General features: G+C 34.3%; 1 protein-coding gene across 2 annotated transcripts in view; it reads right to left on the bottom strand.

Moving 5' to 3' along the window:
- Nucleotides 1–15647, bottom strand: part of LOC115452289 (serine-rich adhesin for platelets) — a 41882-nt gene that overhangs the window by 24768 nt on the left and 1467 nt on the right. For both annotated transcript variants that reach the window (XM_037447722.1, XM_037447726.1), the window contains exons 3-11: nt 14168–14413; nt 12472–12516; nt 10806–10853; nt 2740–2787; nt 2352–2447; nt 1771–1818; nt 1576–1671; nt 1102–1149; nt 896–991 (exon numbers count right to left, since the gene is read on the bottom strand). In XM_037447722.1, the coding sequence (XP_037303619.1) occupies nt 896–991; nt 1102–1149; nt 1576–1671; nt 1771–1818; nt 2352–2447; nt 2740–2787; nt 10806–10853; nt 12472–12516; nt 14168–14413 (771 nt within the window). The remainder of the gene's footprint in view (nt 1–895; nt 992–1101; nt 1150–1575; nt 1672–1770; nt 1819–2351; nt 2448–2739; nt 2788–10805; nt 10854–12471; nt 12517–14167; nt 14414–15647) is intronic.

Here is a 15647-nt window from a genome sequence, read left to right as displayed (position 1 = left end):
TCACCGTTCACAGTTTAACAGAAAACTTTACAAAGAAGCAAACGTCTATAGGTCATAGGTATGGAATCTCAAGCCTGCGATATTCAGTTTATAATACACTAGCTGACCCGACAGACGTTGTCCCGACTTAACTATGAATTTGCAGCGCGCATTCTGTCAATCACTGACAGTTATGTCAAACAATTGACAGTTATATAAAATTTAAATTTTCGTAAGTTTTCTTAAATTTTCTAATTTACCGCGCAATTTTTTGAATTTTTATTTCATAAGAACCTTCTCCTGACAATAACAAACACAACAAAATAATAATAAAATCGATCCAGCCGTGAATATAAATATAATTATATATGTGAATAAAATAGTGAAATCGTGTGATGGCGTGACCAAGGGAAATAGGGATTCATTTTTATATATATAGATTAGTAGAAAGTAAATCATAAATTGATTTATTAGTTATAGAAAAAACAAAATCACGTCGAATTGATAACCTCCTCCTTTTTTGAAGTCGGTTAAAAATAAACTATTTTTCGGATGTTATAACGGTTTTAATATTACAATTTCTTCCGATTTCGAAGACTTTGCACACTTCGAGGTCAGGGGCGGACAGTCTACCGCAAAATAGTTTTATTTAAGATATAGATGTTTTGATATCTTACATACAGACATACAAAGGATGGTAGATTTTAACGACGCGTCTATATAACCCCACTGCACCTGATGGAATGTGAAGTGGGGTCCAATAATGTCGCGCAGTTGCCCATTAACGGGCAGTTAGAAGTAAGATAGCTCATAAGAATCGTGGGAGTTAATGGCATACCAATCAAAACCATTGACCTTGACGCATACGGGATGGGCCCAGGGTATCTTGTTGCTATGGTAGCTGTGAAAAACTTACCGACTTCAGACATAAATATTTTCAACACCTTCGGGAACTCGGAGTGTCCCTTCCCGCCGGTCAGCTTAGACACTTCCACTTTCACTCCCTCCACTCCTGTACAAACACATCACAATTACTGTCGAAGTTCTACAAAAATAGCCTTAAATACCGTCTACTTTCATTTTTATTGTTGTAAGATTATTATAACTTATATAATGACTTACCAGATGCATGTCCCACATGGCTGAAGTAATCGGCTACTCCGTGAGAATCTGTCGAATATAAAAACCAAATTTAAAGAAAAGAAAAGAAAAGAAAAGAAAAGAAAAGAAAAGAAAAGAAAAGAAAAGAAAAGAAAAGAAAAGAAAAGAAAAGAAAAGAAAAGAAAAGAAAAGAAAAGAAAAGAAAAGAAAAGAAAAGAAAAGAAAAAGAAAAAGAAAAAAAAAAAAAAAAGAAAAGAAAAGAAAAGAAAAGAAAAGAAAAGAAAAGAAAAGAAAAGAAAAGAAAAGAAAAGAAAAGAAAAGAAAAGAAAAGAAAAGAAAAGAAAAGAAAAGAAAAGAAAAGAAAAGAAAAGAAAAGAAAAGAAAAGAAAAGAAAAGAAAAGAAAAGAAAAGAAAAGAAAAGAAAAGAAAAGAAAAGAAAAGAAAAGAAAAGAAAAGAAAAGAAAAGAAAAGAAAAGAAAAGAAAATGTGACTCACTTCGTTCTCCGGATATCTTTTGTAAAATTTCAAATATGCCGTCGAAATCATCGTGACCGATCAACGGTTTGAGTGATTGGAATGCTTTGAACACGTCTGTAAAGAAAATATTTAAACAATAAATATCATCATAATTATTGAGTTAAAATCAAAAACTTTAGAACACTTTAGTATTAAAAAGAATGGCAGTGTTACCTTGTTCATCTGTAAGCGCTCTTAATAACTCGACGACGACACTCAAGTCTGAAAGACACAAATTATACATTAATTTATGTTTGTTTTTTACTGGTGATAGGATATTTAATATCCGCCCGGATAGCGACCGTACACAGGATGTTAAAGCCCGCCATAGTGGCTCACGTGTCGCGTTCCGGGATCAGCCTGTGTATATCCAACAGGCATAATTGTGTCGACTGAGGAGTAATCACTCGTCAGTCGACTTCTATTGGCCCCAGTGTGGATTTATATTTTTTATGAGTGTAGGCCACTTTATTTCCGCCGCCCCATGTAGGTAGGTTTATTTATGTATGTAGGTTTCTAAAATACTTAGTAATTTTCCATTTGTTTGTTTTATAGAAGGCACTAAAGTTTAATAAACGAATAATTAATTAAAGCGAGTGAGCGTCCTCTGAAATCTGCCGCCTTAGAGGCTGCCGCCCATAGGCCGCGGCCTATACGGCCTATTTACAAATCCAGGACTGTTTGGACCCCACTCCACTTACCATCAGGTGTAGTGGCGTCGCTTCACCGTGTACGTATCCAAAAAAAATACCTACTGGTCTTAGCTTCCATGAGCAGCAAAAAGTCAATGACGAACTTCCAACTCCTGGACCCTCGGCATCTCCGGATAAAGTCATGGATCTTCACGTGGTCTGCAAGAGAATGTTCGAGAAATAATATTAGAAACAACCGTTAACGTATACTTTGTCTTTGACTTTATTTTGTGAATTTATCGTTCGCTTTAACGGTGAAAGAAAACATGGTGAGGAAACCTGCATACTTGAGAAGTTTTGCATAATAATTTGGAAGGTATGTGAAGTCTGCTCGCACTACAGCGTGGTGGACTAAGGCCTAATCCCTCTCAGCAGTAGAGGAGGCCCGTGCAGCAGTGGGACAGTATATAATATAAAGCTAATATTATTATTATATAATAAATAAACTTACCGTTTGTGCCAATGAGATCTCCGATGTACTTAACAGCTGCTATTTCGTCTGAAATTGAATATCATAATTATTGTATGCAAAAAATGAGACAGGAAGTAAGGAACTTTACCACAGAAGTTACAAGAAAACTAAGGAGACTGTCCATTTCCGAACACACTAAGACCTATTGGCGGAATATAAAAAAGCGACCGTACAAAGGTTCACCACCAACAGCTAAAAATTTTAAAAAGTTGTATATTTGTAAAATGTAGGTAGATATTATAACTGTGACTTTGCGGATGAACAACACCTCAGTCCCCCCCGTGACCATGAAGGCTGCAAAGTCTTCGAAACGTCGGGAGAAAAGTAAAATATTAAAACCGCGATAAATTACGTAAAAATAGTTTAGTTTAAATATCTAACATTCGCGTAAACATAAGAAATCATTATTCTTACACTAGGTGTAAAAACCGGCCATAGTGGCCCATGTGTGTCGCGTTCTGGGATCAGCCTTTTTGTTCTTAACAATTATCAAATATTTACATAATATAAATTATAACACCAAAGAAATTATTAAAATCCAGTGAAAAATCAACAAGTTATAAGCATTTGAATTTCGGTGGAAGGGGTAATTAACAAGAAACAGAAAAGAGACAAAATATCCACATGTGACGTCATCGGGAATTACGACGCGTGCGAAAGAAAGAGATGAAGCGATATCCCCACATCGCGCCCACTTCTGCACATTACAATATTCTAAATATGAATTACTCGCTCATTTTTTAACCAATTTTTATGCTGTTTTCGCAGACGTGCTTCTTTTTCGTATTTGAAGCCATTACACATAGAATAATGTACAAAATCAAGCATAGGCCGGTCCCCTATTGTGTCGACTAACGTGAGATTACCCTTCAGTCGACACAGGCCGGTCTGTTTGGATATATCGCACTCTTAATAAAATAATGATCTATTTCAAAATTGATAACTTGTAGCAGTCGTTGGAAAACTAATTTTTGTTTCCTACCTTTTTTTGAAGTTGCTATAAGATTGAGCTTATTAAAGATAGGTAAAAAATGAAACCCATAACATGAAAAAACGGGAAAAAACTAAAAGGTCGCAAACAGAAAATGGTTGTTTGACGATTCCCACAAATTGTCAATTTTTGAATGGGTCATTATTTTATTAAGAGTGCGATATACAGGTGATCTCGGACAGGTTACGTGGGGCGCTATGCGGTTTGACACCTTGTGTACGGTCGCTATCCGGGCGGATATCAAATATCGTCGCTGTAGGTGGAGAACTAAATAACTCAAAATTTCTAGTAAAAAAAATAAATAAAATAAAAATGCTTTATTCATCACGTAGGCGAACATAGTTGCACTTATGATAAGTCAAGGTACATGAGAATATTCAATTATTACTTAATTAGATTAGCTTATATAAACAAAGACAATAAAATAAATGAAAAATATACTTAGTAAACAAAGAAGCCAGCTCGGGCTGGCAGGGAAGAAGAAATAAAATTATTAGTTTCGAGATAAACGCGATTAACTGTTTTTTTTTTCGTTATTTTTAAGCATTACTAAAAAACTATAAATAATTTTAATGTCGGTATTTTTATATATCTTGGGTCTTATTATCTATTATATTATGCATTAACAAAAAAAAACTCTGGCCTGAAGAATAAAAATGTAAAAAAATAAAAACTTCTTATTTAATTCTGCCACAACAATGTTTTGTAAGTTTGCTGAAATAAACTAAATAACTCGTATAGTTATTTAGTTTTGTCACACTAGAAACCATATGGTAAAGTAATTAAAAGGTTAAATAATTACAATTATAGAGTTTATTAAAGTGAATACCATTAGGACTTTTAATGTCTAAATTAAACAAATCAAGTTGTTTAGTTCATCACACACTTGATTAATTTTGTTAAACAATAGACTCGAGGAAGAATTAAACAACTCATTTTATTTAATTTCTTTACTATTGAACAGATTATAAGTACAGTTTATTATTTAATTATTTACCTTCTCTACAACAAAATATATATTATTTGAATATATTTATTTCTTCCCTTTTAACATAAAAAAGCTATAATTTCGAAACGGGATAAGATAATAATGTAAAGATAAAAATGCTTGTTAGGCCAAAATATGCGCCATGTTTTGGGCAACACAAAAGTGATGAAAGTCCAAAATGGCCAAAATCCGAGTTATTTAGTTCTCCACCTACAACGACGATATATTCTACCAGCGATTTAGAATGGTATAATATACATTTTCATGTTAGTTATATTTGATTTTGAATCTTATTATATTCATAACAAATAGCTAAAGTTTATATAGAGCGGACACTGTGAAGATTTTCATACAAAAATGTTTCACTCATGCTATGGTTCAGTGTACCGTGAAATAGCAAAACATTAATGTAAAATATATCATATATTTATCGTGATTTGCACGTTTTTAATGCGTATATTAGTATATTTTCTGTAAATACGTTATTTTTGTAAAACTAAGGACGCTGTGACATCTTGCCACACGGACATCTTGTAAATATATTATATAACTCAAAGGTGACTGACTGACATAGTGATCTATCAACGCACAGCACAAACCACTGGACGGATCGGGCTGAAATTTGGCATGCAGGTAGATGTTAGGACGTAGGCATCCGCTAAGAAAGGATTTTGATTAATTCTACCCCCAAGGGGCTAAAATAGGGGATGAAAGTTTGTATAAATCGTTTTAGATTTTCGACTGATTGAACTGAAATTAAAGATTAAAATTTTAAAAAATTTACTGAAATTAGTAATAACTTTTGGAGCACATTGGTCTTGATGTCCGCTCTATAACTAACTATACTGTTTAATGCCTGTAAATACTACATTATTAAAAACACAGTAAAATCTCAATCAGAACCGATTTTCCGCGTAACTACGACAGTCTTTACCAATAGCAAATAATATAATAAAAATCCACCTGTAAAAACAAAATATTACAGTAATATAGCCATAAAATAGCGTCGTATATTACTGAATACATATTTAATAAAAAAAATACGAAATTATATCTAAATAAGAGTATTTTTGGTCAGTTACATTGCTTCCAATCTACTTAGTGTTTTTTGTAAATTTAAATGATGTGTACTTTAGAAGCATGGAATTGTGTGTTCCACGTATTTTGTACTCTTCGATGGTGGTCGGATAAATAAGGAACACAAAATGTTTGGTAAAGATGGTGAGCCTGGTCTTTATTTCGTATCCTGGTGAGCCGTTGGCTAGTATATTGTCGTCCCTTCGGAGTTGCCAACATACATAAAATATGTTACTATAATTATCTGTGGCGACAAATCCCCCACAGAATGAATAATTTTAGTGGCATTTTCATCGTGAAATTAATCACACAATATCCACAATATAACTATTTTAACCACGGAAGTAAATATAACATATAGTAGAAAAACGGTGTATAAATATTTTTCTATATTATGCATTATAAATTGCGAATAGAAGTTATCTTCTTAAAATACAGCAATCGTACTATATTGCTGTGAAGGAGTTATAGATATTAAGGTTATAGCTTAAGGTCCATTTTTCATACATTTTGTTTCACCTTTAAAATTTCGTCGTATTAAATTTTAAAGGCCGAAATATCCATGCATATTAATTATTTTTACGTTTTTCTTTCAACTGCGAGAACTAATCACTAACTAGACGTGAATTTAAATTCTTTACTTGTCAATACTTGTTTAGTTACCCAGATTAAAGGTGAAACAAAATTTATGAAAAATGGACCTTAAGCTATAACCTTAAGCAGAAATAATTTTATTTGTTAGAAATTACAAAAAAGAATAATATGTTTTACTCAAAATAACAAAGTAAAATAGCACTTTATTTCGGCCCAATATGTTTTTTTTTTCTAATTTTAAATGGCCTTGTTTATTCCCTCAATAAAATAGGTGACAACCCTAAGTATTGTCTATTTATCCATTGTCAGGAATAAATAAAAAATCTCTCTATCTCTCTCTTTCGCCTGCCGTATAACGTCAGAATAAATCTGGTTTTTGACACTTACTTTTGTTAATTAAAATATAGGCTTATAAGTTACAACCTGTTCATTTTTTTAGTACTTTTTGATAGTTTTTTCTGCACTAGATATGAGATGGATATTTTCACCCAGAAAAGTAGTTAGTTAGTAGAAAACAAAGTTTTAAATTAAAATGTATGTTTTTAAAAACATATTACGTATTTTTTCCTTAAAAGAAAAATATCGAAGGCAAACTATAATCAGCCATAATTATATTAAACACAGATTTAATACAAATATATTTAAGTACAATATGTTATATTTGCACAAATGCTGAAAGAGGCCGATTATTTTTAATACATTTGTGTAAATAAAGGAAAGATATTATTCGATAATTCAATTTAATGTTATTGAAGTTGTGACGTTTATTTGCATAACGAGAAACTAAACGTAATTTATTATCATGGAGAATGACTTGATATTAGTAGGCAGTATGGTCTTTGACCTTAGCCTTATGAAACTTAGGAATAAAGGAATTAAATGCAATTGTAGCTTATTATTTTTGTGTTATATACTATTGTATATATCTATTTGACACCGAATCATTTAACTGATTCTTATAATCGCAAAATATATCGTGTTCGCTCACTATGGGCCTTATCAGAAGGCTGAAGGTCACCTAAAGGGCAATGGAGAGGACTATGCTCAGAGTTTCCTTGCGGGATCGAATCAGAAATGAGGAGATCCGCAGGAGAACCAAAGTGACCGACATAGGCCTTAGCGAAACTCAGGTGGCAGTGAGCAGGGCACATAGCTCGTAGGACTGATGGCCGTTGGGAAAAGTTCTGGACTGGCGACCACGAACCGGAAGACGCAGCGTAGGCCCCTCACAAGATGGACCGACGACCTGGTGAGGGTCGCCGGAGTCCGATGGATGAGGGCTGTCAACCGGTCCCTGTAGCGCTCAATGGGGGAGGCCTATGTCCAGCAGTGGACGATTCCCGGCTGAAATGATGATCTTTAATAACTTTTGCCTACGGCTCCGTCGACTTGAAGAAGTTTTAGGATTAATAGTTTCCCGGGATAAAAAATATATAGCACTCGGAAGTAATGTAGCTTCTTATTAGTACAAATCGCACTCTTAATAAAATAATTCAAAATTGTTAATTTGTGGCAGTCGTCGAAAAATTAATTTTTGTTTGCTACCTTTTTTTTGAAGTTGCTATAAAATTGAACTTATTAAAGATAGGTAAAAAATGAAACCTATAATGAAAAAAAAAGGGAAAAACTAAAAGGTCGCAAATAGAAATTGGTTGTTTAACGATTCCCACAAATTGGCAATTTTGGAATGGGTCATTATTTTATTAAGAGTGCAAATACAAAATCGGTTTAGTAATTTAGCGCATTCAAACAAACTGTTCAGCTTTATATTTGTATAGATATAATATGAGTATGTATCTACCTACATAATGCACAGTAATGTAATCAAAGAGTTCTAAGATTATTTAAAGCGGACATTGGGAATATTGTCACACAAATATTTTTCGCTAATGGCTACTCAATCTACCGATAAGTAGAAAAAAACAATGTAAAATGCTTCATATATCTTCCATATCATGATTTGCAACGTGCAATAGGGGACCGGACTCATTTTTGTTCTTTATTATTATCAAATATTTACGTTATATACATTATAACACAGAAAGAATTATTTAAATCCGGTAAAAAATCAACAAGTTATAAGTCTTTCAATTTCGGTAGAAGGGGTAAGTAACAAGAAACAGAAAAGAGGCGCAATACCCACGTGTGACGTCATCGGGCTTTACGACGCGTGCGAAAGAAAGAGATGAAGCGATATCCCCACTTCGCGCCCACTTCGGCACATAGTAATATTTGAAATATGAATTACTGGCTCATTTTTTAACCAGTTTTAATGTAGTTTTCGCAGGAGGGTTTCTTTTTCGTATTATTAACCATTACATATAGAATAATGTACAAAATCAAACACAGGACAGTCCCCTATTATTGCGTTTAATGCGCATATTAGCATATTTTCTGGAAATATATTGTTTTTGTATTAATAACTAAGGACACTGTGACAAAAAAAAAAATATGGTCCTGATGACCGGTCCATAAATAACTGTATACTTAGTTTAATTTCTTCCTGAATGTAATATAATTTAAATACAACCATTTTTTTTTTAATTTATTTATTACGGCTCTGGAAGCAAGTCCATTGAGCCCGTCTTCCATAAAATACAATTTCTTAAAATTATTCATGTTGCAAGTTTTCTAAAACCCTCAGAACCTAAAACCATTATTCAGAATTCAGTACTGCCAACTTAACGGAAACACGCAAATATTAATCGTTTACAATTAATTATACTTCTTCGTGTGTTGTTTTAAGTGGACTATAATAAATTCGGCACGCTTTCAAATTGAATTTATTCGTTAAACAATATTTTTAAAATTTCTTTTGTTCGTCGATGACAATTATATCTCATGTTTATTTTGTGAATAATTGCAATAGATATTTCAATAAGTCATGATGTAACTGTATTTATTAATGATGGTTGACGAGTATTTTTAACCGACTTCTAAAAAATCTATTCGACGTGTATTTTTTGTGTGTTTTTTTATCAGAAATCGGTCATTTATGAACCGATTTGTGTTCAACCAAAGAATATTTTTATATAATAGATATACTGGTTACTAATTTTGCAGTGGGGGTTATTTATAATTTCATTTACAAGTCTTACTTATAAAAATTTCGCAAAGCCATGCTTAAAACACAAATTTACTCGATCAGCTGTAAGTCAAGCCGCCATCTTGTCTCTTAAGGTTTAAACTAAGAACCGGTGATGTTTTTGACAGTTATTTAAGCAATTCTTAACCACCTCTTAACGCTAAAACAAGTTTATAAGTAAGACTGATGTTTATTACAGACATTTAAGTTAAAATGTGTTATTAACAACAACGCCTTGTTGCAGACTTATTTAAAAAAAAAGGGTCATTTAGTTATTATATCGCTTACAAATTGACGCTTGCTGTCACGTTTCGTATAGCGAATGCTATTTTACGAGGACCTAATCTCTTCAAATCAATACTTATAAAGCTTTTCCCCCTTATTCTTAGACGTTATTTATCTAAGGACGGAGCATGGCTGTGATAACAAGTCTGTTTCTCAGTTTTATTTATTTTACTGCTACCTGTTTGTTCAGCTTTGTTTATCTGACAGCCAAAATTCAAGTTGTATATATTAGCCAATCACAACGGCCTTATGTCTACGCAGTACGCACAGCGAAGGCTGCCATGCCGAACTGAGAAACAGACTTGTTATCACAATGCTCCGTCTTTAGATAAATAACGTCTATGAATAAGGGGGCTTGTTTATAACAATATATATTTTTTTCGTTCTTAAGGAAGCAGCTTAGGTCAAAGACTATACTGCCGACTTGTAAGATCAACAATAAACAATATTTTATTCCCCTCCCGAGGCAATTCTTTTGCGCTCTGTCTCCACACCTCACGCCCGCACGAGGCACATTTGTCGCTCTAGACACACAGTTCAGTGTGTACCTCATGGTTGTAACACATTGATGCTTATAAGTAGGCTTGCCATACGAAGAGCCAAACCGGGACGCAGAAGAGAAAGAGGCTCATTTTCATTTTGCTGCAGTCGGTATCACTCGTTCTCGCTCGCTTTTGTTTCGTCTTTGGCGCGGGTGGCACGGGCGCCGCGGCGGGGGAACGATTGATTGGGGTGTCGGTGCTGTTCAAGTTTGACCGGGACGCCGCGACAGGGATCTCAAACCGGGACTATCCCGGTCAAACTGGGACGTACGGTAAGCCTACTTATAAGGGCTCGCGAACATATCCTGACCCCCTTCCACCATCCTAAGAATCTATAATTTTCTTATCGTTCCCTTACACTTGTTTCCTCAGCTATCCCCTCTTAACTTTCCTCCAGGCCCCTGTCGCTAAGCCAGCGGATTCCAGTATTCCAGTTTCCCCAGAGTTAACAACCGATACAAAAAAAAACAATATTGTACTTACTTCGTTCGCCAGTAAGCGCGTGTAATAAATCACTGCTTTCTCTATGTCCTGAAAATAAAAACTAAATTATAGACAACACATTGTATTTTTTTTTTTTTTTTTTTTTGTAACTGCTTTGCAATGTGGCTTCACTACACCTGATGTTAAGCTAAGTGAAGTCCATACAAAGAGTCGACCGACAAGATACAAGCATCTTTGGACTGTCGGCACAGTCATGCCTGCATTATTGTAGTAAGTAAGGGCCTTATTAAAGAATAACGGTGAAGGAAAACATCGTGAGGAAACCTGCACACCTGAGAAATTCTCTATTAGGAATTTTCGAGGGTGAGTGAAGACTACCCGCACTACAGCGTGGTGGACTAAGGACTAATCCCTCTCAGTAGTAGAGGAGGCCCGTGCAGCAGTGGGACAGTATATAATACAGGGCTGATATTATTATTATTTTATTAAAATTAAGATGACATAGACAGTAGCTCCGCTACATTATTATTAAAAGATGCAACTCAATTCCGCTCTCAAGAGCGATATGAGCTGAGATGCCGTCAAAATCAGATTCTTAAAATAAAATTATTTTACGGATTTTATCGCGGTTTTTTATATAATTTTCTTCCGTTTCAAAGACTCCAGCTTTCGTAGTCCACAGCAAAAAAAAAATCAATAGGGGACCGGCCTGTGTTCGATTTTGTACATTATTCTATATGAAATGGTTGATAATACGAAAAAGAAACCCTCCTGCGAAAACTGCATTGAAATTGGTTAAAAAATGAGCCAGTAATTCATATTTCAAATATTACTATTTGCCGAAGTGGGCGCGTAGTGGGGATATCGCTTCATCTCTTTCTTTCGCACACGTCGTAATGCCCGATGACGTCACACATGGGTATTGCGCCTCTTTTCTGTTTCTTGTTACCCCTTCTACCGAAATTAAAAACTTATAACTTGTTGATTTTTTACCGGATTTAAATAATTCTTTCTGTGTTATAATTTATATAACGTAAATATTTGATAATAATAAAGAACAAAAATGAGTCCGGTCCCCTATTATGTGTTACTGTAAAATGTAAGTAGATATTATAACTTTGACTTTTCAGATGACCAATACCTCAGTCCCCCCCGTGACCATGAAGGCTGATAGAAGCACGATAAAATCCGAAAAATAGTTTGAAAATGTGAAAGATAAGAGATCAATATGTTTTATATGTCATATTTTTTTTTCATATAATATCCATAAAAAACTGGATTCTATATGATTATTGTAACAGATCTCTCATATGAGAGTCCGTCTGGGTAAGTACCCCTACTATGTCTATTTCTGCCGCCAAGCAGCTGTGTGTAGTCACTGTTGTGTTCCGGGTTGAAGGACATTGTAGCAAAAGTAAGTATTGGACATAATTAGACTTAACATCTCATGTCCCAAGATAGCGAGCCCAGTGGAATACCAAACTTTGTAATTCAAGGTGTTGGTGTTTCTACTGTTTATGAATCATATAGCTTACCATCAGGCAAACGGTAAGCTCGTCTCGTCATAGAAAAAAAAACGTATAAAAACATTAAACATAATCAACTTCCCTCCACCCCTCTCAGTAGTAGAGGAGGCCCGTGCTCAGCAGTGGGCAAGTATATAATACAGGGCTGATATTATTATTATTATTTATAATCAACTTACCTCTAATCCCAATTACTTTTCTTAGATCTTCCGATACTTGTACCTCTGTAAAGAAAAATGCTTTTAAAACATGACAAGAGCTACTTTCTTGTTTCAATTTTTTAACTATACACAGTACTTAATAGTCTTAATTTATTTTAGTCCGCACTTTAAGTAATTAACTAGTGTAAGGGCGCAATGTTTGCGCAATGTAAACGCCTGCCTGTCTGCTCACAAAATATTGACGAAATCTCCGTTATATGACGCATTCAAGTCCAAACGTGCCTTTAGAATTCCCCTCCCATCTATTAAATCATCGTTTGCAAAAAGGTTCCCAATATACAGCCATCCATCCGTTTACAATAATGTCTCCTCTAAATGCTCCCTTAAAGACTGCACCAATCACGCAGCAAAAACAAAAGTTGACCAATTTTCTCCTACGCCTCGATTACATTGGAAACAGAAAACCTAATAAATAGGTACACAAACATATTAATTGAATAATTCCTTATATTATCAAAGTATCTATCGTTCATCACAACATTCATTCATCCTACATAGACCACACCCCGCTCCACAAACACGTTCTCATATACACCTTGCCAAACAATTAGCTCATACACATAAACTCTTGGTACAGAAACTTACTATGATCATGTTATGCTTTAAACTTGTTCCAGTGTATCCTTAGATTTGTTTGCTCACCTAATTTCTATAATTTAATTATTATTGCTTTTTATAATTATTATTACTTTTATAATTATTATTACATTTTATTATTTAGCTCAAAGTTAAGTATTATAAATTGCATTGTTTTCTGCTTGCGGCTAAATACTTATATGTGACTTTTAATGTGGCAGCCCAAGATACAAGCGTAGCTTAGTTTGGGTGCCACTAGCAAATATTGTAATTAAATAATAATGCTGTAAATAAATAAATAAATAAATAAATAAAAAATAAATGTTTAGGAATACAGTCTAGTTTTTATGCTTGTATATTTTATAATTAGCTTTAATTTTGATTGTAATTTGTTTTGCGTCTTAATTTTATTAAAATAAAATAAAATGACAAGATGACAAGAGTTACTTGAGATCGCACGGGTGACTTCACACTAAGTTGTCATTATTTGATAAGAAATGCTTGATACAATTAATATAAATGTGGAAGAAAGAAAGATTTGTTACTAGGACAATAACACACACAATAAAAGGAGAGAAAAACGTCCCGCTATATATTTTCCCGGAATAGAAAGTAGCCTATAACTTTCCCAGGGTCTTAAACTATCTCTATACCAAATTTAATAAAAATCCATTCAGTAGATTTTGAGAAAATCGATAACATACCGACAGAAAAAGGCATCTTGATTAATTTGTATATATATAAGATATATTATAAAAATAAGATATTCTAAAAACGGTAATATCCTAGTTGGTTGTGGAACGGACTGCCGAGACGAATGTTCGCAGGTTGAAACACGAAGGGCTCACGCCTCTGACTTTTCTAAAAAATTATGTGTGTATTTGTGAATTATCGCTTGCTTTGCTTGGAAAACATCGCGAGGAAACCTGGATACCTGAGAAATTCTCTATAGGAATTTGACATTGTGTGAAGTCTGCCCGCACTACAGCGTGGTGGACTAAGGCCTAATCCCTCTCAGTAGAGTCCCGTGCAGTGGGACAGTATATAATACAGGGCTGATATTATTATAAAATATTACCTCCACTACTCTCCTGACTATCGGGAACATAGTCTTCATTAAAACCGTAACTTCTTTCTTCATCTTCGTATAGATTTTCATAATCAACGCCATACCCGTTTGCCGAGGAATGGCGCCCATGTAACACTTCGGGATATTTCCATTTGATATTATCGTGAGATTCATCCTCGCCTATTTTAGTGTCCAGAGACTCTTCTCCGAGACTCAGGTAATCAAATTCATGGTCGCTTGGTGAATGGTGGTGTGCTGTATACAATATTGTTATTAACATTTTATTTTGTGTCATTTTGTCAATAAAGGCTAGCTGGGACAGTGGCATAGTTGCAATTGGAGATGTTTTTTTAGCAAAATAGTAGAATGTAGGACATGCGGAGAGGCAGAATGGCCTTTACTTAAAAAAATACTTCATCACGGAGGCGAACAAAGTTGCACTTATGATACGTTAAAACAATTTATAAGAATAATTATTATTATTTCTGAATAACACTCAAGATCATATACAGAGTCATTTTGACATTGCGTTACTAAATGAAACCACATTTTCGTCTTTACCTTTGCTGAAATTGTGTCAGAAATCATCCATTAATAATGTAATATTTTCACCAAAAATCCTGGTTTAAGTTTTCTGATTTTTGATCGTTCTGTGGTTTAGTGTGAATATTGCGTGTGCGTAAATGTATTTCTGACTGAAAGTATGATGTTGTCGCTGCGACGAATTCTCTTAGAGTAGTAGTAGTGGCATTAGTGTAAAATTAAAATTACTTTTTATTAATATTTATTTCCTTCGAAACTTACACTTTTTTATTTTACGTCTACGGCTCAAGTAACTTATTGTAGTGTCATTTCCAAGTAGATAAATATGTGGTTTCATTTAGTAACTCAATGTCTAAATGACCCTGTATAACTACGGACATTTTAAATTAGGGATAAAATTCTTATGGAACACAAGGCATAAGGTAAATTTATATCTTGAAATTAAACTAATTTTTCGGATTCTATCGCAGTTTTATTTTTTTATTTTTCTCCCGACGTTTCGAAGACTTTGCAGCCTTCATGGTCACGGGGGGTGCATACGTGCACTGCAAAGTGATTCCAATGCATCTGATTGTAAGTGGAGTGGGATTCAATGTCGACTGACGAGAGCTGATTGTCCCTCGGCAGTCGACAATGCCGGCCTGTTGGAATCGAATATACACAGGGTCCCAGAACGCGACACGTGGGCCACTATGGCGTGTTTTAACACCCTGTGTACGGTCGATATTCGGACGGATATCAAATATAACCTACCAGCAATATATTTAAAGAAAGTGTAAATTCGGTACTGTTTAATATTTAAGTATTCTAACACAAGTAGGTGCATGTACTTGTGTGTACTCCGGCTCGATGAAATTCTAAAAGTTGCAGGAAAAAATTGGTTACAAAAGGCAAAGGACAGAAATATGTGGAGAAACATGGAGGAGGCCTTTACTCTTCAGGGAGG

Source organism: Manduca sexta, chromosome 1 (genome assembly GCF_014839805.1).
Source record: "Manduca sexta isolate Smith_Timp_Sample1 chromosome 1, JHU_Msex_v1.0, whole genome shotgun sequence".
Taxonomy (NCBI): Eukaryota; Metazoa; Arthropoda; class Insecta; order Lepidoptera; family Sphingidae; genus Manduca; species Manduca sexta.
Note: the sequence above shows the minus strand (reverse complement) of the source record. Positions and strands in the feature narration are given on the sequence as shown.